The sequence below is a fragment of the Neomonachus schauinslandi genome, chromosome X, assembly GCF_002201575.2.
Source record: "Neomonachus schauinslandi chromosome X, ASM220157v2, whole genome shotgun sequence".
Taxonomy (NCBI): domain Eukaryota; kingdom Metazoa; phylum Chordata; class Mammalia; order Carnivora; family Phocidae; genus Neomonachus; species Neomonachus schauinslandi.
In genome coordinates, this window is record NC_058419.1 from 46,587,626 (window position 1) to 46,613,130 (window position 25,505).

General features: G+C 40.7%; 1 protein-coding gene across 3 annotated transcripts; it reads left to right on the top strand.

Annotated features, from left to right (window-relative positions):
* The first annotated feature begins 206 nt into the window (after positions 1-206).
* NOX1 (NADPH oxidase 1) lies at positions 207-24,178 on the top strand. Of its 3 annotated transcripts, XM_044911651.1 has the most exons (13): positions 207-275; positions 5,889-5,984; positions 10,163-10,273; positions 10,527-10,611; positions 11,308-11,459; positions 11,564-11,745; positions 11,834-11,966; positions 17,514-17,606; positions 18,924-19,159; positions 19,376-19,538; positions 19,933-20,079; positions 20,274-20,398; positions 23,507-24,178. In XM_044911651.1, the coding sequence occupies exons 1-13, from the start codon at positions 231-233 to the stop codon at positions 23,631-23,633; spliced, it is 1,695 nt and encodes a 564-aa protein (XP_044767586.1). In that variant the 5' UTR covers positions 207-230; the 3' UTR covers positions 23,634-24,178. The 3 variants fall into 3 exon arrangements, with proteins under 3 accessions (XP_044767586.1, XP_044767585.1, XP_044767584.1); XM_044911650.1 differs by lacking the exon at positions 19,933-20,079 and having other exon boundaries at positions 231-275; XM_044911649.1 differs by lacking the exon at positions 10,163-10,273 and having other exon boundaries at positions 231-275.
* The last annotated feature ends 1,327 nt before the right edge of the window (positions 24,179-25,505 follow it).

Sequence of the window (25,505 nt, forward strand, 5' to 3'; positions counted from 1 at the left end):
ATAGGTAGGGCTGGTCTCCTCAAGCTGATAACATAGTTCCGACCAGAGGAGGAAGGCTGAATGCACTTACTTCATTGCTTGAAGCTTTCTGGGTAATTGTGCATCTTTCATATCTTAAAGACTCACATACTCTGAGCTAGACAGAGGTCCCAACCCTGAAGAACCTCTCCAGAATCCAGGTTGCTGAATCTTCCCTGCTGCCTAGAGAGACTCCAAACCACCTTTTGGCAATGGGCAACTGGGTGGTTAACCACTGGTTCTCAGTTTTGTTTCTGGTAAGTAATGTTTCACTATCTATTAATTACTCCTAACAGAGTAAGGACAGATTATGTTTGTTAATATTTCTTTTTTAAAAGATTTTATTTATTTATTTGACAGCGAGAGAGCACCAGTGGGGTGCAGGGTAGAGGGAGAAGGAAACTCCCTGCTGAGCGGGGAGCCGGATGCGGGGCTCCATCCTAGGACTCCGGGGTCATGACCTGTGCTGAAGGCAGATGCTTAACTGACTAAGCCACCCAGACACGCTGTTTGTTAATATTTCTAAAGTTATTTGAAATGGAACTATTCCATGCCAAGATTGGGCCCATTGAGGCCAGTTATCAGTTAAAAAGCCCAACTCTAAGATTACACGTGTTTTATAAAATCTTCTGTGTATGATGTATTTCACCATTTTAGAAAAGGGGAAAAAAATCCAACTCCAGAAATTGGTTGGTAAAGAGACAAATGATATAAACCACAAGTATTTGGAATTTCAATGTTTCCTTTTCCATCTTTTTTCTCTTCCATCTCACTTCTAACTACTGCCATGCAGCCTTCATTTCTCTTCATCCTTTCTGTACCACCAAAGGCAAGATTTCATAAAATCATCGAATGTCTGAGATAGAAATACTCCTGGAGATCATGGCCCAGTGCTGTCCATTTTAGAAATGTAATGTGAGCTACATATGTAATTAAAATTTTTTCTAGTACTTACATTGAAAAAGGTAAGAAGAAATAGGTGATATTAATGTCTAGTAATTTATTTAGTCTAACCCAATATATCAGTAATGTTATCCTTTTGGGGCACCTGGATGGCTCAGTCTGTTAAGCATCTGCCTACGGCTCAGGTCATGATCCCGGGGTCCTGGGATCGAGCCCCGCATCGGGCTCCTTGCTCAGTGGGGAGCCTGCTTCTCCCTCTCCCTCTGCCTGCTGCTCCCCCTGCTTGTGCGCTCTCTCTCTCTCTCTCTGACAAACAAATAAATAAAAAATCTTTTAAAAATGTTATCCTTTCAACATGTAATCAATACTGAAAATATTAACAAGATGAGGGTGGGCAGTGCTCTTTTTCTAAAACTAATATGCCCTACATGTTTGGCTTATGCACTTTGCTGTAATTCACTGTGTATTTGGGTGTGATGTGGTTTACTTTTCTACCATATTTGTAATTTTATGTGTTCCAACTCCTTTGTGTGAATTCACGTATTATAGCAAAATACAAGGGAAATGGGACTAATTTGCAATGTCATATGGGAAATCTTTTAATAAATATATGTAAATAAAATACAAAATATTTGTCCCCATCTCCTCCCCCAGAGCAACGGCAAGATATATTTTGTTTGATATTTAATTTTTAATGTTTCCTATAATTCAAAAATGTATAGCTTCCCATAATTATTATTTTCTTAACCATGATACTACAGCTTTCCTAATTAGTTTTTTTTTAAGATTTTATTTATTTATTTGACAGAGAGAGAGAGAGCACAAGCAGCGGGAGCAGCAAAGGGAGTGGGAGAAGCAGGCTACCCCAATGAGCAGGGAGCCCGACTTGGGACTCGATCCCAGGACCCTGGGATCATGACCTGAGTCGAAGGCAGACGCTTAACCGACTGAGCCACCCAGGTGCCCCAATTTTCCTAATTAGTTTTATCTTAAAATACTGAATGTCCTGAACTTTTATAGATGTTTTTAATTTGTTTTAAGTAATTTTAGTCTTTTTTTATGTTCAATTAGCCAATATACAATAAATTATGCTTGACATAGAGTTTCCAATAAATTTTCCAGTCAAAAAAATATTTAAAAAAAGACAAAAGAAAATAATAATGAGATCATTTTTTTTTTTTAGATTTTATTTATTTATTTGAGAGAGAGAATGAGAGACAGAGAGCATGAGAGGGAGGAGGGTCAGAGGGCGAAGCAGACTCCCCGCCGAGCAGGGAGCCCGATGCGGGACTCGATCCTGGGACTCCAGGATCATGACCTGAGCCGAAGGCACTCGCTTAACCAACTGAGCCACCCAGGCGTCCCAATAATGAGATCATTTAATGTCTTTTATTTTTACTAAGTTTTTGAAACCCGATATGTATTTTGCACTTACAGCATATCTAAATTAGGACTAGCCACATTCCCAGTGATCGCAGGTGGGTCGTGGCTAATGGCATTGCCTAGTGCAGCTATAAACCAGCGCCTTTATTTTTTACAAGGGAAAATAAGACCCATTTGTCACACAGTGAATGGATGCAGAGCCATCACTCAAACCCAACTTCCCAGTGTTCAGGCCAGAAATTGTTTACTGTGCACACCACGTATGCACAACCCCCTTCTCCTCACACACAGACACACACACATACACACACACACACACCCATCCCCACTCTTTCTTCCATTTCTGGGCCACCCCAGAGCTTGGAACTCCCTTTGTCCTTTCTCACATTCCTAGATCTTCATGTCATCACCCCTTCTGGGGTCATCTCTTTTCTTCCATTTTTTCCTTTCAGTCCCCTAGGACGACCCAGGTGCTCGAGGGAAAAAGGCGTGAGGAGCAATCATACTTCCCTGGAGGGTTGTTTGTTTTGCATTTAACAAAAGGCCAAGTGCTTATTTTGGCAGGTTACCCTATGCTTTATATTTTCGACGCTCAATGCTGTATGTTTAATTTCTTTTGCACTAGTTTAGGAGACAGGGAACCTGGGAATGAGTTTCACTTCTGCTGTTAATTGAGGGATCTTGATCAGATTATTTATTTTCTCTGGACTTCAGGTCACCTGCGTGTGTGTGTGTGAGATAAATAACTAGATTAGATACAATATAAGCCTGCTTCTAGTTCTAAAATCCTCTGCATTTTGTATCCCTCTCTTAGTTTTTGCTCAGACAGTTCATCACCCATTATGGTGACTCACATTTAACTATGTAGCTTTGAATTTCCACCCCCTACCAATCCTGCTGGCAGGCTCAGACTTCTTGCTATCTCTGACATATACTCTTATACACTGTTTTTTTTTTTTTTTTTAAGATTTTATTTATTTGAGAGAGAGAGAGAAAGAGAGAGAGAGAGCATGAGCAGGGGGAAGTGGAGGGACAGAGGGAGAGAGAGAAGCGGACTCCCCGCAGAGCAAAAAGCCTGACCTGGGGCTCGATCCCAGGACTCTGGGATCATGACCTGAGCCGAAGGCAGAGGCTCAACCGACTGAGCCACCCATGCGCCCCGCACTGTTTTTTTTTTAAAAGGACTTATTTATTTATTTGTGCGAGAGAGCAGGCAGGGAGGCAGGGCAGAGGGAGAGGGAGAGAGAGAGAGAAACTCTAGCAGACTCCAAGCTGAGCAGGAAGCTGGTCTCATGGCTCAATCTCATGACTCCGAAATCGCGACCTGAGCCAAAACCAAGAGTCAGCCCTTAACCGACTGCATCACCAGGCACTATTTTTTTAAAATAAAAAATAAATTATTCAGAAAACATTCTTACTCCTCCTCTTGCCAGGTCTTCTACTTCACTTTCCACCCATAATGTAGGAAATGATAGTGAGGGTGGGAAATGGAATTCCTTACTCCCAGATGTCACTCTATTCACCTGGCCCACAGTTGGTGATGGCCTGACGCAGAGACAAAGAACTCTTGGATCCTAAAATAGTTCTGCTCTCTCTAAAGAAACTTCTCTGTCTTCTGAACTCTTGAGGTATCTGTGGTTCTCACCTCTCTTTTTCTGTTAGGATCAAAGAATCTCTGAAAGACACTCAAGTCCAGAAATGGTGTCTGAGCAAAGGATGCAGGAAGAAATGGACTAGGGAAGCCTGGTAATAACCCAAATTGCTCCTACTATGTACCTATAATGTACCAACCATTGTATTAATCACTCCGCATGTGTTATTTCATGTAAGCCTCACAGTATTGCTGTGAGGGTAGATAGCATTATTTTCTTCACTTTATAGAAGACTCCAAGGCTTAGAGAAGTTAAATCACATGTTGTCTAAGATGACAGAGTTAGAAAGTGGTGAGGCTAGAAGTTGAACCCAAGGAGTTTGACTCCAATATCACTTGAAATAACTATGCTATGCTGCTGGAGGTGTGTGAGTGGTCCATATCTAGGGAATCTGAATGGGCCATGTCCTAAGCTAAAGGCTCTCTACTTGTGGGGCTGAGATGGTTCTGATCCATCCTGGGGCCAACAATATATATTAAGGGCATCCCAGTGCCCTAGAGTCCTGCTCCGTTACAAACGAGCACCTCAAAGCTTGGGCTAGAGCTGCATTGGTTGGTCTCCAAGGCAATGCGGCAGTGGGTTCCAAGTTCCCCCTTTGCCCACAGAGACAGAGCCCGGGATAGACAAAAGCAGTCTTAAGAGCTCAAATGAGTCCAGGACAATGACAGGTTAATTTGAAAAGAGACTCACAATCTAAAAACAGGAAAATGTGTGTCAGGGAGTAATTAAAGAGGCAGGCCCATCTGGAATGGTTTAGTCCTTTTCAAATGGGTATTGTTATAGATGTTAAATTTATTCTTTATTTCTTTAGAAATCCATTTATTCACTTATTGCCATCTTTTGGTTGCAATAGTTCGAATGCTACCAGTCCAGAAGTTGGCAAATGTTTTCTGTAAAGGGCTAGGTAGTACATATTTTAGGCTTTGCAGACCCTATGGTCTCTGTCACAGCTACTCACTGCCTCCATCAAATTATGGAAGCAGCCATAAACAAGATAAGAATAAGTAGGCATGGCTAAGTTCCAATACCACTTTATTTATGGACACTGAGATTAGAATTTCATATAATTGTCACGTCATGAAATATTATTCTTCTTTTAATTTTTCCAACCACTTAAACGTGTGAAAACAGGGGTGCCTGGGTGGCTCAGTTGGTTAGACATCTGCCTTCAGCTTGGGTCATGATCCCAGGGTCCTGGAATCGAGTCCCTCATTGGTCTCCCTGTTTGTTGGGGAGCCTGCTTCTCCCTCTCCCTCTACCCCCTGCTCCCCCTGCTTGTGCTCTCTGTGTGTCTAATAAATAAATAAAATCTTAAAAAAATAACATGTGAAAACAAACAAAAAAGTAAAAACCATTCTTAATTTGTAGGCTGTACAAAATAAACGGTGAGCTAGATTTGGCCCATGGGCCTTGATTTGTTGACCCTGGTCTAATGAATGCATGTCTTGAAGTGCTAACTCTCTCTGAAAGTAAGTTAGATACTAGAGGGATTGTACTCATTTAAAATGAAAACAGGTAAACACAAAATCGCCAAAATGGTGACACTATTTCCTATCCCTTACCTATTCCTTCCCATACCCAAATTTTACTTGAGTCTTTGCTTGTTTTTTTTTAAAATTTTTTTATTGTTAGGTTAATCACCATACATTACATCATTAGTTTTTGATGTAGTGTTCCATGATTCATTGTTTGCGTATAACACCCAGTGCTCCATGCAGAACGTGCCCTCTTTAATACCCATCACCGGGCTAACCCATCCCCCACCCAAAACCCTCAGTTTGTTTCTCAGAGCCCATAGTCTCTCATGGTTCGTCTCCCCCTCCGATTTTCCCCCCTTCATTCTTCCCCTCCTGCTATCTTCTTCTTTTTTTTTTTTTTTTAACATATGTTGTATTATTTGTTTCGGAGGTACTTGTTTTTTATTTCCTCCAGGCTACTTGGTTGGGGCTGAACGTTTTCCTCTTTGTGCATGCCTTCCTGTCATATGAGAAAGCCGATAAGTACTACTACACAAGAGAAATCCTGGGGGTGAGTATCACAGTTGTGATATGGAGAATCTCTGTTTGTTGTTGATGTTGTTGTTTTTGTTGTTGTTGTTTGTGACCTTGGTTCCTTTGAGACCCAATGCCCTGATTTCCTCTAGGGTTAGGGTCCCCAGAAAAAAATACAGGATACCCAGTTGAATTTTTTTTAGAGATTTTGTTTATTTATTTGAGAGAGAGAGTGAGTGAGAGACAGCATGAGCTGGGTGAGGAGCAGAGGGAGAGGGAGAAGCCCAGGGAGGAGGGAGCACGAGGGGGGTGGGGAGGCTTGATCCTGGGACCCCAGGATCATGACCTGAGCTGAAGACAGATGCTTAAACGACTGAGCCACCCAAGAGACCCCCCCAACCCCGCTTAAATTTGAATTCCAGAAAAATCATTTTTTTGATATATTTTGAATATTGCATGGGACATAGGTATGCTAAAAAAAATTACTCACTTTTTAAAATCTGAAGTTCAAATTTATCTGGGCATCTGGTATTTTTGTTCACTAAATCTGACAGCCCTATCTAGGGCACACTCCCCAGACCCAATGATAAAAACACACAGTAAAGAAAACTATTAAGCAGTCATTTTCAAACGACTCAAGTACTCCTATAGGGTGTGAGGGGAAAGCTAACTGGGTAGCACTCCTGCCCCTGCCCCTACTTCAACCAAAGCAGCCTTTACCTGTCTTTTTTAAAGATTTTATTTATTTATTTTTGTGTGAGAGAGAGAGAGAGTACACACGAGTGGGACGGAGGAGCAGAGGGAGAAGCAGGGAGCCTGACATGGGACTCGATTCCAAGACCCTGAGATCATGACCTGAGCTGAAAGCAGACACTTAACTCACTGAGCCACCCAGGTGCCCCTCAGCCTTTATCAGTCTTATGGACTCCTGCTTATGATTTCCAGAAAGAGTTTGGTTTATAACAAGTAAACAAACAACTTGAAAGCCACCGCTGTGGACTGATCTCACAGAAAAACACCTCTCCATCAAATAAGAGGGATACTTAGAGGGTCTGTGGGGTGAGGGGCGCAGCAGAACTCAAGGCCTGAAGAAAGGCAGGGGTCGGGTGAGAATAACAGGACAGAGAAGGCTGTAGAAGCGGTAGGTAAAGAATAGAAGAGGGAGGGTGGGGGCCAGATAGGGTACGTCAATGTTTAGGTGACCAGAGTTAGAAGCATGGAGGTGAGAATGATTCTCTCACAGGCTCATCAGTCTGGCCACTATCTGATTAGAAAAGCAAATCTAACTGCTAACTCTAGTGAGTTTTTCAGTAGCAGGGAAGGGATTTGGTTAAATCACTTTCATCTTGATGAGATCATTGGCTTTCCACAAAGACCCATCCGATGTACATGTTTAAAGACAGCTTGTCCTTTTAAAAAAATCCTTCTTTTCTCTCTATAATCAAAGGATCCATGTTGAGATCACAACCAATTTGAATGTTCTGTTCATGGCTTATTTCACCCTGCTGTTTTCCATTTTAAATGTTGCTCCTTGATCCTTCTCTGGAAACTCTAAACTCCAAAGGAAGTGTTAATTTATTTTAAAAATAGCTTTTTAGTAAGAGAATGATGCAATAAATGTGACTTGTTATTAAGAGCTTAATTGCTTTATGACCAAAATGTCAGCAGCAGAAAAATGAATCATGCTGATATCCTGTGGACATTTCATTCACTTCGTTTTTTAAAAACACTTAATGATAAATACTGCTACTTTCCGTGATAGCAAATGATACAGAAGTGTATAAGTAAAAATGTGAAAATTGCCCTCCCATCCGTTCCCCAGAGATAACCACTGTTAATAGTCTGTGTGTGTGTTTGTGTAGATGCACTGACTTAAGCTCATGAATGCATCAGACATATAGGTTTTGTTTTTGAGGTAGGTACCATTCTTACTCACTTTTTAATTTCCTGTATATAGTAAAACTCGCTCTTTTTTTCTGGTGTATGCACCATTCTATGAATTTGGATAAACACATAAAGTAGCAAAGAGTTTTTTTTGCCATTGTTTTGTTTTGTTTGGGGTTTTCTTTGAGTTTTGTTTTGTTTTCACCAAAAAAGGGATCACATCGTAGATATTGGCTGGAAATTGCTTCTTACACTTAATGTATTTCAGATAGCTTTCCATGTGAGTACGTAACTAGTGATGTGCTGGAACTAGCTCATATCAGCTTGCAATAGCCACTTATGTGCATCTCTTCCCAGCCCTATATTCAATGGTGTTCAATGACATCAAATTGGTATCTTGAAATCTGCCACGGCGGGGGTATTGACATCATGTAAATTGGCAAAGGCTGGAAACCAATCTCCCCTCTTCCCCTGAAAGCTGATTCTTAAACGTTTACCACTCCTACTCCCCTGCATATAGCTCTCATCCTTTTAAGAACTTAACCGTCCATGGCATTGATGTGCCATAATTTATTTAATCATTCTGTAGTTATTTCTTGAATTTGTGCTTCCTCTAAGAAAATACAGAGTTATTTGATTCACTATGAAGCAGAGCGAATAAGTAACAGAATAAGCAGTTTAAATCCCTAGTCAGTGAGACATTAATGATAGCAGCAGTTGAATTTGAACATCAGGTGGTGTTGATATCAAAAAGTGCATGTAAATTGGGATATTTCGGTGTGCTGCAATGGGGGGAGAAAAGATTCCCTCTAAAAAGAATTGATCCCATACAGATAGCCCCTCCAGAATATGGAACTATGAAAGTGTAGTCCTATGTTTTCCACTCACTTGCCAATTATAGCTTTAAGAAACCTCTGTGTCTCAAATAAGCAATTCCAATTGCTTATTTGCTTTCCAATGTGGAAAGGCAGGTTCTTAGAGATGCGCAGAGAAAATTTACTCAGAAATGGAACAGGATGTCTCTCTGAAAAACAGTCGGAGTGTGACTCAGCGGAGGGAGAAAACACAGATCATATGGAAGAGCCAGCAATGGAAAACAGTAGGGCGGCTCCTGTTCCCTGCGCTGCCAAACGCGGGAAGCCATTACGGATGTTAGGTGGATCTTGACTTGGCTTGATGTCACATTGCCCTGGGTTTAGGTGTCACATGAAAAAGAGTTTTTGTGCTGAAAAGATTATTAGAAAAATTTAGGGAGGAAAAAAAAAAGAGAGAAAAAAAGAGTTAGGAAAAAAAAGGAGAAATCGTTAACTCTAACCCATATTCTTCCTTTCGGTGAGTCGCTGATGGGCACACATGTGAGGCTGGCCAGTCTCCTTTTCTGGCAACTTCTACTGCTGGATCAGACTGATCTTGGTGTATGCTGCCTGGCCACCCAAGGAAATCAGTTTGAAATTCTGTTCTCAGAAGCTCTCCTTTCTCAAATCTTTGCCTGAGTTTAAAATGTTTGCTCTGAGGGGTTCACTAGTTTTGCCTAAGCTGTATTCAATCATTAAAGGCGTCTTAAATATAAATGGTTAAATTTTTTTGTTTGCATGGTTATTACAATGCAATATTTGTAATATTGCTTATAATTATATCTGCTTATAATTGCAATGTTAGAAAATACAGGAAAGAGAAAGTCACTGTCTGTAATTATACTTTAAATATATAAGCTTTATTTAAAATGCAAATAAAAACATACAATCTTCAAGATTGTTTTACAAATGACAAACAATAAAATAATAATTGAGTATATTTTTTAAAGATTTTATTTATTTGTTTGTGAGAGAGCGAGAGGGAGCATGAGCAGGGGGAGGGGCAGAGGCAGAGGGAGAAGCAGGCTCCCCGCTGAGCAGGGAGCACGACATAGGGGCTCTATCCCAGGACCCTGAGATCATGACCTGAGCCGAAGGCAGACGCTTAACCAACTGAGCCACCCAGGTGCCCCAATAATTGAGTGGATTAGGCGAAAATACTCGTTGCAAAGTATTACATCGATAGAATGTATCTGTTAATGTGAAATTATTGAATCCTGTTCTCTTTCATATTGTTAGATGTGTAGTCAAATATTTCCAAGCCACTTGTCATGAGAATTTCTCAATTCACTGGTAAGTTCAGCAAATGTTCTGTCATTTTGCAGAGAGCCTGGACCTAGTGTGCTGGCTACTGAGAAAGGGGTGAGGAAGATGTTGCCCTGCCCTTTTCCAGGTCTCAGACAAGTGGACTGGGCTGTGCTCACCTCCTAGATGATGCGATGAAGCAGCTGATGGTCTCTTCTCTCCTCTGCTCTAGTCGGCATTGGCCTGGGCCCGAGCCTCTGCTCGCTGCCTGAATTTTAACAGCATGCTGATCTTGCTTCCTGTGTGTCGAAATCTGCTGTCCTTCCTGAGGGGCACCTGCTCAGTGAGTCCCAACCACTCCTAGGTCAACTTTCACATTAAAGACAAGAGACCCTGAACTCCTCAGTGGGACAGCCCAATATCTTCAAACCCCTAGGAATGGAAGCCAGGGATCTCCTTTGGTAGCCAAGGGGGTAGGCAAGTATTGGTGTGGGGGGTGGGTATTGGTATGCTTTGTTTAAGACATGCTGGTTATGGGTTGCTGAATTTTATCAACTGCACGGAGACACCGGACCTTGATCACATTCCATTTGTAGTTCTGCAGGTGCACCCTGAGAAAGCAACTGGATCACAACCTCACCTTCCACAAGCTGGTAGCATATATGATCTGCCTACACACAGGTAACTGAGGCAGACCACAAAACTGCAAGCTCATGAGCATTCAGAATATAGTTTCATTGACCTCTGCGTTTAGATATTCAAAAAGTATTTATCGAACACCTGGCACTATTTGCCAGGCACTGTTGTAGGCCTATTTTCTTTCTTTCTTTTTTTTTTTTTAAAGATTTTATTTATTTATTTGACAGAGAGTGAGAGAGCGCAAGCAGGGGGAGCAGGCTGAGCAAGGAGCCCGATGCGGGGCTTGATCCCAGGACCTGAGCCGAAGGCAGACCCTTAACTGACTGAGCCACCCAGGCACCCCTGTAGGCCTATTTTCATGGAACTTATATTCGATTCATTTGGGAACAGAATGAGAATACAAAAAATCTTGGTTCTCTCTGCAATCAAGATTTATCAGGCACCTTCCATGGACTGAGCATTCTGCTAGACACTATCCACAGGATTCTCCTTTGCTAGTGGGGCATGCGGGCAGTGAGGTTTCTGAGACACCTTTCAATTCCCCGTCGTCTTTCTTTTTTTGTTGTTGTTGATATAACTATATTTTATTTATTTTTATTTTTTTAATTTAATCTTATTATGTTATGTTAGTCACCATACATTACATCATTAGTTTTTGATATAGTGATCCATGATTCATTGTTTTTGTATAACACCCAGTGCTCAGTGCAATACGTGCCCCATCATCTTTCCATTTAGCTATTCACATCATTGCACACCTGTTCAACTTTGAACACTACAGCAGAAGCCGACAGGACACAGATGGATCCCTTGCCTCCATTCTCTCCACCCTATCTCATCAAGAGAAAGGGGAAGGTTCGTGGCTAAATCCTATCCAGTCCCCAAACATGGTGAGTTGACTCAATGGCAAAGCGTCGGCGATCTGGTCACGAGTATGGAAGGGCATGGTGTGTCTGGCACCCACTGTGTCAGGCTGAAATTTCTCCTTTCGTAGACAGTGGAGTATCTGACATTTACCAGCATTGCTGGTCTCACCGGAGTGATCATCACAATAGCTCTGGTTCTCATGGTGACTTCAGCTATGGAGTTCATCCGGAGGAGTTATTTTGAGGTCTTCTGGTACACACACCATATTTTTATCATCTACTTCATTGGTTTAGGGATTCACGGCATTGGGTAAGGTCCTTGAACCCTCATTCTCATGCCCCAGCCCCTGACCTTGCATAATTCTTTGCCTCCAACTGTCCTTCTTTGTCTGTCTCAGTGGAATTGTCCGGGGTCAAACAGAAGACAGCCTGAATGAGAGTCATCCTCACAGGTGTGCAGAATCTTTCAAGCACTGGGATGATCATGACTCCCACTGCAAGCATCCCCGATTTGAAGGGCTCCCCGCTGAGGTAAGAACCCCAGAGACAAGGATAGACTCTAGTTAGGAGCTGTTATTGCTATTGTTGTTATTATTACTTTTTTTTTTAAAAGATTTTATTTATTTATTTGAGAGAGAGCACATGAGAGAGGGGAGGGTCAGAGGGAGAAGCAGACTCCCTGCCAAGCAGGAAGCCCGATGCGGGACTCGATCCAGGGACTCCAGGATCATGACCTGAGCCGAAGGCAGTCACTTAACCAACTGAGCCACCCAGGCGCCCTGTTGTTATTATTACTCTTATTATTGTTCCTGTTACTAGTTCAGTGCTGTGCTGAGTCCAATGGAGGATATATTCACAAGGCTCCTTCCATCAAGGAACTCCATTATCCCTGGCAACAGGCCAGGGAATTACCATTAGCAGGGGATCCTGAAGAGGAAGGACTAATGGTTATTGCATGTTGTGAGACCCTATCTAAAAGTAATAATGATACCTCACATTATTAATAGTGTTTACCATGGGACAGGTTTGCTGTGTAATATGGATTATCTCATTTATACATAGCAATAATCGATGAGGTAGGTATTTTTTGGTCTCCATTGTGAGACAATAGGACTAGGATTCAAAGAAATTCAACTGTCAGGCTCTCACAGTAAGTAACTAGTGGAACTGGAATTCAAGCCCAGGCTTTTCAGATTCCAAAGACTGCACTCTTAACCACTGAAATCCAGTCAATTTTCTTGGGGGGAAGAAATGCATTCTTTCCCCCCCAGCTTTATTGAAGTACAATTGACAAATAAAATTGTATATATTTGAAGCATACAATGTGGTGAGTGACACATGCATACTTTGTGAAATGATCACCATAATGAGATTAATTAACACATCCATCACCTCACAGTTACCATTTTGTGTGTGTGGTGAAAAGGCTTAAGATCTACTCTTTGAGCAAATTTCAAGTATGCTATACAGTATTATCAACTGCAGTCACCATGCTTTACATTAGATCCCCAGAGCTTATTCATCTTATGACTGAAGTCACATACCCTTTGACCAGCATTTTTCCATCACTTCCCCACCTCCCATCCCAGACCCTGGTTACCCACCTTCCTAGTCTCTGTTTCTATAAGTTCAGCTTCTTTTTTTTTAAAGCATTCTCAAAGTCAGTTTTCTTTGGTGTTATAAGAACATGCTTGGAAATTATTATTAAATAGTGGACAACCAAGAAACTGGGTTCCAGGGAACTCAAGGTGTGCCTTGGGATAATTATTGTGGATATCATGGTTTACCTTTACATGCTCATAAAATATGTTAGATGGAGGAATAAATGGAAGGGAAAGGTAAACTTGTGGTGTCTCAGAGTGCTCTGGGGATGATTAAAGTCTTTAAATCAGTTGCAGAATTAAGAGCAGTATCTTGATCCTCATCAAAAATGGGAATAATATCTTTTAAAAATTCCCTAAAGTTGGCATTTCAAATCAGTTGAGAAAAATATATATCATTCAACAATTTTTTAGGGCAATAGGTTATCCATCCAGGAAGAAAAGCTGAATCTTGATTCCACACTTTACACTAAAATATGAATCAGGAATGCATGGATCAAGGATTTAAGTGTTAAAGAAAGGAAAGAAATCATAAAAGCATCCTAAGACCATCTGGTAAATTTTTTTCTAATACCGGAGGATTAGCAAAAAATTCCCTCAATAAGATTTAAAAAGACCTTGAAGTCAGAAAATAAAATAAAATAAATTTGAATAAATATATATTAAAATGTGTTCTATATAAATTTTTAAGTTTTTATTTAAATTCTAGTTATTTAATGTACAGTGTAATATTAGTTTCAAATGTACAATTTAGTGATTCAACACTTCCATACAACACCTGGTGCTCATCACAAGTGCACTCCTTGATCCCCATGTCCATTTGACCCATCCCCTCACCCACCTCCCCTCTGGTAACCATCAGTTTGTTCTTAGAGTTAAGAGTGTGTTTCTTGGTTTGCCTCTCTCTCTCTTCTTTTTGCTATGCTCATTTGCTTTGTTTCTTAAACTGTACATGTGAGTGAACTCATATGGTATTTGTCTTTCTGTGACTGACTTATTTCGCTTAGCATAATGCTCTCTAGCTCCATGTTGTTGCAAATGGCAAGATTTCATTCTTTTTTATGGCTGACTAATATTCCTATATATATATATATATATATATATATATATATATACATATATATATATATATATATATATGTATATACCACTTCTTCTTTATCCATTCATCAGTCGATGGACATTTGGGCTCTTTCCATAATTTGGCTATTGTGGATGGTGCTGTTATAAACATCGGGGTGCATGTATCCCTTTGAATTAGTATTTCTGTATCCTTTGGGTAAATACCTAGTGCAATTGCTGGATCATAAGGTAGTTCTATTTTTAACTTTTTGAGGAACCTCCATACTGTTTTCCAGAGTGGCTGCACCAATTTGCATTACCACCAACAGTGCAAGAGGGATCCATCCCTTTTCTCTGCATTCTTGCCAACATCTATTGTTTCCTGCGTTGTTAATTTTAGCCATTCTAACTGGTCTAAGGTGATGTCTCATTGTAGTTTTGATTTGCATTTCTCTGATGATGAGTGATGTTGAGCAACTTTTCATGTGTCTATTGGCCATCTATGTGTCTTCTTTGGAAAAATGTCTATTCTGTCTTCTGCCCATTTTTTAACTGCATTATTTGGTTTTTGGGTGTTGAGTTTGATGAGTTCTTAATATACTTTGGAAACTAACCCTTCATCAGACATGTCATTAGCAGATACCTTCTCCCATTCTGGAGGCTGCCTTTTAGTTTTGATGATTGTTTCCTTTGCTGTGCAGAAGCTTTTTATTTTGATGTAGTCCTAATAGTTTATTTTTACTTTTATTTCCCTTACCTCAGAAGACATATCTAGAGAAATGTTGCTATAGCCGAAGTCAGAGAAATTACTGCCTATGGTCTATTCTAGGATTTGTATGGTTTCATTTAGGTCTTTTATCCATTTTTGAGTTTATTTCTGTGGATGGTATAAGAAAGTGGTCCAGTTTCATTCTTTCACATGTTGTTGTCCAGTTTTCCCAACACCATTTGTCAGGGAGACGGTCTTTTTCCCATTGGATATTCTTTCCTACTTTATTGAAGATTAATTGATGATACAGTTGTGGGTTCATTTCTGGGTTTTAAAATTCTATTCCATTGATCTATGTGTCTATTTTTGTGCCAGTATCATACTGTTTTATTTATTTATTTATTTATTTATTTATTTATTTATTTATTTATATTTTTTATACTGTTTTGAATACTACAGCTTTCTAACATAAATCTGGAATTGAACACTGGAATTGTGATACCTCCAGTTTTGTTTTCTTTTTCCAGATTGCTTTGACTATTTGGGGTCTTCTGTGGTTCCACATAAATTTTAGGATTGTTCTAGTTCTGTGAAAAATGCTGTTGGTATTTTGATAAGGATTGCATTAAATCTGCAGATTTCTATGGGTCATACACACATTTTAACAGTATTTGTCTTCCAATCCATGAGCATGGAATATCTTTCCATTTCTTTGTGTCATCTTCAATTTCTTTCATCAACGCTTTATGGTTTTCAGAGTACGGTCTTTCACCTCTTTGGTTAATTTTATTCTTAGTTATTTTATTATTTTTGGTGTAATAGTAAATGGTGTTGCTTTCTTAATTTCTCTTTCTGTGGCTTCACTGAAACATTTGTTTTTAAAAAGCTCTATGGTATACCATTTTTGTCAATTTTTTAATGTGATCATTTTTAATGACCTGAGGGCATTATGCAAAGTGAAATAAGTCAGATGGAAAAAGACAAATACTGTATGATCTCACTGTATGTAGAATCTTACTTTAATGAACCTAACTCATAGATATGGAGAACATATTGGTGGTTTCCAGAGGCAGGGGGTGGGGAGTGGGCAAAATGAGTGAAGGTGGTCAAAAGGTACAAACTTCCAGTTATAAAATAAATAAGTCATGGGTATGTCATGTACAGCATGGAAACTGTAGTTAATAATACTGTATTGCACATTTCAAATTTGCTAAGATAGTAGATATTAAAAGTTCTCAGCACAAGAAAAAAATTTTTGCAATGATGTATGGTGACGGATATTAACTATACTTATTGTGATCATTTTGCAATATATACAAATATTGAATCATTATGGTATACACCTGAAACTAATGTAATGCTATATGTCAATTATATCTCAATACAAAAAAATGAAATAAAAATAAAAATTAAAAACACAGTTGGGTATTGGCAAAAAAATCTGTGTGGTATACCATTTTTGTCATTTTTTTCTTAGTAAATAATAAGGCCATTCCTATACTCTTATACTTTGTGCACACCTTAATTATATCTTTATGCTCCATTTCCTAGAAGTGAAATTTCTGGGTCAAATAGAAGGAATGCTTTTAAGGCTGTTGGGATGTATTACCAAATTGCTCTCTGGGAAGATGCTACTAATTTGTCCCTCCACTGACTGCACATGTGAATGTGCCCATCTCTCTGCATCCCAGTTAATGGTGGGCATTATTGTTTAATGTTGTTTTCCAATCTGAGAGGCTAGAGTGTTATTTTGGTTTAATATTCATTTCTCTGATTACTTCTGAGGTCAGAATTTTTTTTGCCACGTTGTTATTAGCCATTTCTTAAATATATTTTTTGTGTGTTTTCTCTGAAGACATGGAGAATTTTTTTCCAAATCAGGAGTAGCATCAAATTGTATAATACCCACTCTCAAGTTCACCTGCCACATCTCTGCCCCTTTCCTCCCTGGAGATACCCAAGGAAGTTGTTTGCCTGAAACAGCATAAGAAACCTCATTCCACACAGTTCTGATGTTTCACACTGAAGCAATTTTGCAAGAAAGGACATGACTTAGCATTGCTAGGAAATACATTTTTAGTAGCTCCTGTGCATATTGGAGCAACCTGCTACCTTTGAGAGGATCTCAGGGATAGAAAGACTGCTTTTAAAAAAAAATGTAGAGAAGATAAAAAGTATAGTACTATGTTAGGTGTTTTGAGCATCTGAGAAAAGATGTGATGGATAAATACCAAGTTTTATATAGTGTTACCAATAGTGTCAGCCATGGGCTTTCTCTTCTTTGTTAGTTTGTTTTGCTTTTAATCATCTGCTTCTCTCTTGGTTTTTCAGTTTGGACAAATTGTACTGGAAGACTGTCTTGGAGTCTTAAAATTAAAATGTATATATAATTTAAGAATATATATAATATACATTATATGTATAATTACCACATATTTTATTTTTGTGCTTTTCTTTGCTTCCTAGTGAGACTTGTAAAACTTCAGGAAATGATCTGCTTTATGAGTAACAGATTAGCAAACAAAACCATTATAATTTATTCCTTTCCATTTCCGTCTGTGAGATTTGGCAAAATTAGTGGCTTAATAATGATACACATCAGAGAACTTGATAAATATTATTGAATGAAGAAATGAACTGCTACACATATAAATCCTCAACAGGAGATTAATATGTAACCTCACTCTTTATTGTTTCTCTGTGCAGTCTTGCAAGTGGATCCTTGCACCAGGGGTTCTTTATATCTTTGAACGGATTCTCCGATTTTACCGCTCGCAGCAGAAGGTCGTGATTACCAAGGTAAAGAATATGCACTTTCCAGGGATCCTGGCTGACTCAGTGGGAGGAATGTGTGACTCTTGATGTTGGGGCCATGAGTTCAAGTTCCACATGGGGTGTAGAGATTACTTTAAAAAAAAAAAAACTTTAAAAAAGAATATGCACTTCCGGGCACCTGGGTGTCTCAGTCGGTTAAGCGTCTGCCTTTGGCTCAGGTCATGATCCCAGGGTCCTGAGATGGAACCCCACGTTGGGCTCCCTGCTCAGCGGGGAGCCTGCTTCTCCCTCTCCTCCTGGCTTGTGCTCTCTCTCGCTATCTCTGTCACTATCTGTCTCTCTCTCAAATAAATAAATACAATCTTTAAAAAAAAAAAAGAATATGCACTTGGGGCACATGGGTGACGAAGTCAGTTAAGAGTTCGACTTCTGGGGGCGCCTGGGTGGCTCAGTCGTTAAGCGTCTGCCTTCGGCTCAGGTCATGATCCCAGGGTCCTGGGATGGAGCCCCGCATCGGGCTCCCTGCTCCGCAGGAGGCCTGCTTCTCCCTCTCCCACTCCCCCTGCTTGTGTTCCCTCTCTCGCTGTGTCTCTCTCTGTCAAATAAATAGATAAAATCTTTAAAAAAAAAAAAAAAGTTCGACTTCTGGTTTTGGCTCAGGTCCTCATCTCAGAGTTGTGGGATGGAGCCCTGCATCGGGCTCCACACTCAGGGCCAAGTCTGCTTGAGGACTCTCTCTCCCTCTCCCCGACCCCACTAAAATAAATAAATAAATCTTAAAAAATGTTTTTTAAAAAAGAATATGCACTTTCTTCTAGCTGTCATAAGAGTTCTTTTCTTCCTGATTATAGGAATAGATTGTGATGTTGTCACTCTGAAAGGAATAAAAAAGAGCTGGAGGCAACATACTTTAGTTCCCCCAGTGCTGGACAGAACTATGGAGAAAAGTTTTGGCAGAAATCATCAGCATGGGTCTTCGTCAGAGGCTGCAAATAGGTGGCCTGGGCCAGTCCACAGACATCCTTCGGTTGGCCCGCACACTGATTGCTTGGAAAGTTGAATTGGTTGCTGACATTTAAACATCCAGAGGGAGGCTTTCACAGTAAAAGAAAAATGGCCCTTCTATCTTCTACTGAAGAATCAGGCAACCCGATAACGCTGAGTTGCGGTTCCATAGTGCACCCACCATCTGGGCAAAGTCACTGGTGCCCCCTTTTGAAAGGACTTCTGCTCGCAGTTCACCACCATCGCCAGCCCTCCCGCTTTACTGATTTAGTTCATCTGCCTGTCCCTTATCACCATTTGAGTTTGCCTCCTTTGGCCTCTGTGCTTCATTCGCAGGTTGTCATGCACCCATCCAAAGTTCTGGAATTGCAGATGAACAAGCGTGGCTTCAGCGTGGAAGTGGGACAGTATATTTTTGTTAATTGTCCCTCCATCTCTTATTTGGAGTGGCATCCCTTTACTCTGACCTCTGCTCCAGAGGAAGACTTCTTCTCTATTCATATCAGAGCGGCGGGGGACTGGACAGAAAATCTCATCAGGGCTTTTGAGCAGCAGCAGTCACCAATTCCCAGGTGGGTCCTTGAGAGCAGCCGAGACCCAGAGCAGAGGCAGACAGGCAGAAAAGAGAAAGCGATTCCTTGTTGAACCTTAAGTCTGGTGCAATCGAATATGATGAAGATAAACAGGCACTACACGAACCATGGGAACAGCTATGTCCTGGGAGGGATGTTTGAGGTTGGGGCTGGAGGTGAGACTTCACTTGCCCATTGTCTTCTGTCTGCTGCCAGGATTGAGGTGGATGGTCCCTTTGGCACTGTCAGTGAAGATGTCTTCCAATATGAAGTGGCTGTGTTGGTCGGAGCAGGAATTGGGGTCACCCCCTTTGCTTCCATCTTAAAATCCATCTGGTACAAATTTCAGCGTGAAGATCACAACCTTAAAACACAAACGGTAACTCCCTCATACTTCTTTTCATCTGGTCTGGGACTGACAGGTCCACTGCTTTCATGGCTTAAGCTCTTCACAACTGATCCCTGGAGCTATGAGAGTGAGTGATCTCTTCTCTCTGCCAAGGCATCCATTTCTATAAGATTCATCATAGGAACAGGGTCTTCATTTTCAATTTGGAGTTTAAAATCACCTTGAACCATAGATGACGTTGGAAGTCTTTTTCCTTAAGGGAAGTCGTGAGAACTCTGGACGTTCATGCTGCTCTGTACAACTGATTTTTCAGGTCACCTGTAGACTTGACCAACAAATATAGAGTATATATAATAGTCATGTCACCACAATGGACATTTTAAAGGCACTTGAATAAGGCTATGTTCTCTCTTGCTGGTTCCAGATCTATTTCTACTGGATCTGCAGGGAGACAGGTGCCTTTGCCTGGTTCAATGACCTGTTGGCTTCTCTGGAACGTGAGATGGAGGAATTAGGCAAAGTGGATTTTCTAAACTACCGTCTCTTCCTCACCGGATGGGACAGCAACATAGTGAGTTCAAACAATTGATTGAAACACTAATTCCCATGTTAGATGCAAGATCAATGTCAGACAAGGTCATGCGTGCTGATTGGAAATAATGATTTCTTACCTGCCCTCACCCCCACCCCCAAGTTTAAAAGTGGCTGAAGGAAGAGACAGCTGTCAGGACCTGCTTTTTCTAACTTTTATTTCTTTGAATCCAGGCCGGTCACGCCGCATTAAACTTTGACAAGGCCACTGACATCCTGACAGGTCTGAAACAGAAAACCTCCTTTGGGAGACCCATGTGGGACAATGAGTTTTCTACAATAGCTAATGCCCACCCCAGGTAAGTGTATTCTCCTCTAGTTAGTTGAGTTTGCAGAGTTAGGGTTTAGGAAAGCTATTACAGCGTGTTGAACACTCTTAGGAAAAAGATCTCTGGGGCAGAAACTATTTGCACCATTCTTAGATTCTCGCTCCAAGCTGAACAAAATTTCATCCGGGGTTTTAGCCAAATAAGGGTTATGACCTTGTAATGGATGAGATGTTTTCTGCCCCTACATTCCCCATTCAAACAGTGAGGCAAGGGGACTCAGTTCTGATCAGTATTACCAAATAAAATAGAAAACTGGAAAAATTCAAATGCATTGTTTTTGGCCTTAATAATCCCTACTTAAAGTAAGAAAGGTTTAGAGTGTATTATCTAGTTAACTGATAACCTGACCTCTGTCTTTCTGAAGAGTTTTGAGATATGCTAGAGCATATAGGAAAACCTGGTGCCATGAAATCAGCTATTTCAAGGGGAAGGAGATTGAGCTGATCATTAGATAAGTTCCTGGAACAAGTTGGCAGCTGAAGATCAGTTCAATTCCACAGACATTATTGGTTACGTTCTATAAGCTCAGCACTCACTATTCTACAAGTTTTGGAGGTTGAAAGAGAAATAGAATATGGTTCTTGCCCTCAAGGAGCACACATTTTAATAAGAGGTGCATACAGTCAACTCAAAACAGAATGATGCACTCTATGAAACAAGTACGTAGACATGGAGGGAAGGAAAGTCTATGCCCACGTGGGGTGGTCAGGGCAGGCTTCATGAAGGCAGTGGTGAGAACACTTAGTCACTCGGATTCAGATGATCCTGGGTCCTAATGCTAGTTCTGACACTTTCCATTTATGGGACCTTGAGCTAGAAAGTCTTCTGATCTTCCGATTTCTTATCTATGAAATGGGGGTTATATTAGTAAATGCCCTCTCTACTCACTTGCAGAATTGTTGTAAACATTAAGCAATACATACATGAAAAATGCTGTGTAAACAGTAAAGCAGCATTTAAACGAAAGAGATTATGTTAATTATTGTGTTGAGCTGACCATAGCTGAAGTTGTGAGAATGGATGAGATTGCCAGGAGAGAGGGTGGCAGAGGACAGAGTGAGGAATGCTTACATTGTGTGGGAAGGGAGAAAAATGAGCCAAGGAGGAAGTAGGAGAATGTGGAGAAATGGTGTCACAGAAGCCAAGGGAGGAAATATTAGAGAAGTGTGGTCAACAATGCTGGAGGAGTGGCAGGGTCCAGAAAATGCTTATTTAACTTAACGATGATCTAAGCATACTTATAGACAGAACAGGAGCCAGTGGATAGGAATAAAGTAAATATGCAAAAATGGGGAGAGGGCTAGGGTGGCCATGATAAAAGATGGGCAATAAGGGGTGCCTGGGTGGCTCAGTCAGTTGGTTAAGCTTCTGTCTCCAGCTCAGGTCTTGATTTCAGGGTCCTGGGATCGAGCCCCACATTGGGCTCCCTGCTCAGCGGGGACTCTGCTTCTTCCTCTGCCCCTCACCCTGCTTGAGCTCTCTCTCTCAAATAAATAAATAAATAAACAAATAAATAAATCTTTTTTTACAACAGATTTTATTTATTTATTTGACAGAGAGAGACACAGCGAGAGAGGGAACACAAGCAGGGGGAGTGGCAGAGGGAGAAGCAGGCTTCCCACGGAGCAGGGAGCGCAATGTGGGGCTCGATCCCAGGACCCTGGGATCATGACCTGAGCCGAAGGCAGACGCTTAACGACTGAGCCACCCAGGCGCCCCAATAAATAAATCTTAAAAAAAAAAAAAAGATGGGCAATAAGAGTTGGCGAACAAGTGGAGAAATTGTAGGAGAGTTCCTCCCACATCGCTTGTGGGAATGTGGAACAGTGAGGCATTTGGGGAAAACTCTGGCATTTCCTCAGAATGATAAACATAGAGTTACCACCTGACCCAGCAATTTCGCTCCTAAGTATATACCCAGGAGAACTGAAAACAGCCTTTGCTCTCCACACAAAAACTTGTACATGAATGCATGCAGAATAGCCAAAAAGTGGAAATAACTCAAGTATCCATCAACAGATGAAGGGATAAACAACATATGGTATATCCACACAGTGGGATCTTATTCAGCTGTAAAAAAGGAATGAAGTACTGACACACGCTATGACATGGATGAACCTTGAAAATAGCATGTTAAGTTCAAGAACCAGACCTCAAACGCCACCTAGTGTATGGCTCCATTTATTTTATTTCATTTTTAAAAAGATTTTATTTATTTATTTGACAGAGAGAGAGAGAGAGAGTGCCAGAGAGCACAAGCAGGGGGAGTGGGAGAGAGAGAAGCAGGCTCCCCGCTGAGCAGGGAGCCCGATGCGGGGCTCGATCCCAGGCCCTGGGACCACGACCCGAGCCAAAGGCAGACGCTTAACGACTGAGCCCCCCAGGAGCCCCGGTATGATTCCATTTATATGAAATGTTCAGAACAGGCAAATCTAGAGATTTAAAAGTAGATTTGAGGGGCGCCTCAAGGAAAAGACCCAGAGCACAGTTAGAAAGATTATCCTTGGCAAGAAGGCTCACCACCTCTTCAGTGTGAGAAATTTTGGAGTGGGGTAGATGCACAGTGGATGGCTCTAACTTGCTATGTGCCAGGCACTTTTTGAATTGCTTTACATACATTGTCATTCAAACCCCCAAACAACCCAGTGAGGTGGGGCCTATTTTGATCCTCGTCTTACAGGGGGGAAACCTGAAACAGAGAGGTTAAAGAAACTTGCCTGAAGTCACCCAGCTGGGGTAAGTGTCAGAGCTGGTATTTCAACCCAGATAGCTGGGCTCCAGGGTCTAGCACTTCACCTGTACCCTGCACCGTTGTCTCCTGAGTTTCTGTTCTCAACAGAACAGGCAAGGCTGCCCGCGGAGAGTGTGACCGCGGAGAGTGTGACAAGGGCTGAGAGCACGTTGGGGGCTTGCGGGCAGAAAAGGTGAGAAAACTACCGTGAAGAATGTGAGGAAGTCAGAATGCCTGAATAGGCAAGGTTGTGGGAGTAGTAGAGGCCTAGCAGAGGCAGTTTCTCCAGCCTCACCGACATAGCCCTTCGCTGGATTCTAGCCCTTTCAATTGTTCGATTCCTGCAGGTCTGTGGTGGGAGTCTTCCTATGTGGTCCGCAGACCCTGGCAAAGAGCCTGAGCAAACGCTGTCACCAATACTCCAGTCTGGATCCCAGGAAGGTTCAATTCTACTTCAACAAGGAAAACTTCTGAATTACAGGAATGAGGATGCTACTCTGCATTTTAGTCTCTCCTCTGAATCTCCCAACAACTTAGTCTGATCAGGTTTGGGCAGCCCTTTAAGGACAGTAACATGCCTCAGGCTCTGACTCCCTGGCCTCTCTTTTTTGATTGGATTCAACTTGGATGTCACTGATCTTCACGAGGCCACGATAATTGCAAAGGCCATGGATCCTTTCTTGGGAAAAGAACTGTAAATCCTTCTGGAATGCCACGACTGCAACAAGGCCTGAGAGCCGAGGTGGTTGACAGCTACATGACTTGACCCCAGGTGATACTGTTGATTCCAAGTGTTACTTGGAATCTCCCAGCCTTTGGTCATATTTTCCCCTCCCTCTCACCTTCAAAGAAAATTTGTAAATAGGGTGATTTTTTTTAAATAAAAAATTTATTGAAGAATTAATGACAAAACATAATCATAAGCATAAATAATAAAACAATGAACATAAAATCACCAAGAACCCCATCCCTATATAACACTATGTACATTCTTACTGTTATTTAAAACATGATCTTATCCAGTGTGAATAGCAATTTCTGCTTTACTTATTTTTGCTTGTCAAGAAATGAAGGATTTTCCTCTTTGCTTAATGAACGAATCTTATCTTATTACTTAATCTAGGTTCTCCATTTGGGAAAGAAAATCTTGAAACGATGCTAATTATAATTGAAATTATAATTGAAAGTCAGATATATTATCATTAGCTTACATGGTTCTGTTGGAAATAATTGCAAAAACTTGAACTCCATCTTAAGATGACTTAGTCAACAGGGGCTCTTTATCATCATGTTTACTAAGGTGGTTTAATTTAATTTAATTTAAAACTTTGATACCATTTTTCCGGCTCTTCCCTATTTATTAAGGAATCATTCACCTAATGACATAAGCAAAATGTCTTATCTCCTATCAAAATGCTTTTTATTTCTCCCATCCACCTGGCTCTGGGATGTTAGTAGACACAGTGATCAGTAGAAGCGAAGACTGAGGGGCCCTTAAAAGAGAGGGGAAAAAAAACCCATACTTCATTGTGCCCAAAGACAAGTCAACTGATTAAATTTGTAAGACTGTTTCTACTAAATTAGCATTATAGCACCTATTTCTCTACCATTAAGTGACCAAAAATGAACAGATGGTTGTTTCTAATTATCCAAAAATCTGTATGACTTGAAGGATTAGTAAGATCCATTTTCAGTAACTAGTCTGAACAAAACAAAGGTGTCATGAACTCACGGCAGCTAATTGTGTTTCATTTATTAATTGGACATCAGAAAAAATAGTAATGGATATTTCCGTAGGAACAGATTGGAATATCCCTGCTGTTGCTGATTTCCTGGATTTCAACAATCTAAATGAAATTTAATAAGGCTTTAGGAAAATGCACAATGGAACCTGGATGATTTGGTTCCTCTTAGACAACTGCTGACTACATAATTTGATCTTCGTTGATTTTGATCTGGAATCTTAGTGTTCCTTGAAACTTACATAATGAGTTCCTAATGAGAAAGGCTTCACTCTCGGTTTCAATGTCTTACTGTATCAATACTTTGAGATAGGACTACTGCTAAAATCAACATGTTAAGGCCTAGAATATTCATGGAAGTAGGCAGAAAAGGTAATGATAATAATAAATCCTATGTATAATCAACATCCAAGCCTGAATTGGGGATGAGCAGGAGACCCAGAAAGCTCCTCAGCTGTTTTGAGCATTTTTCTTCCTAGGTTGTAATATGAAGTAGCTTATTCAGCAAATTTTTGTCGTAGTAAACGTTTATATATCAGAATAGAAAATCCCTCAATTTCAATGTCTCTCATAAAGTTGATTATCATTGCATTCTTTTGCTTGA

Coding starts and splice junctions, on each gene's coding strand:
- NOX1 (XM_044911651.1), top strand. CDS start 231: ATGGGCAACTGGGTGGTTAACCACTGGTTCTCAGTTTTGTTTCTG. Junction 276..5,888: donor GGTTCTCAGTTTTGTTTCTG/GTAAGTAATGTT, acceptor TATTTCCTCCAG/GCTACTTGGTTGGGGCTGAA. Junction 17,607..18,923: donor AGAAGGTCGTGATTACCAAG/GTAAAGAATATG, acceptor CTTCATTCGCAG/GTTGTCATGCACCCATCCAA.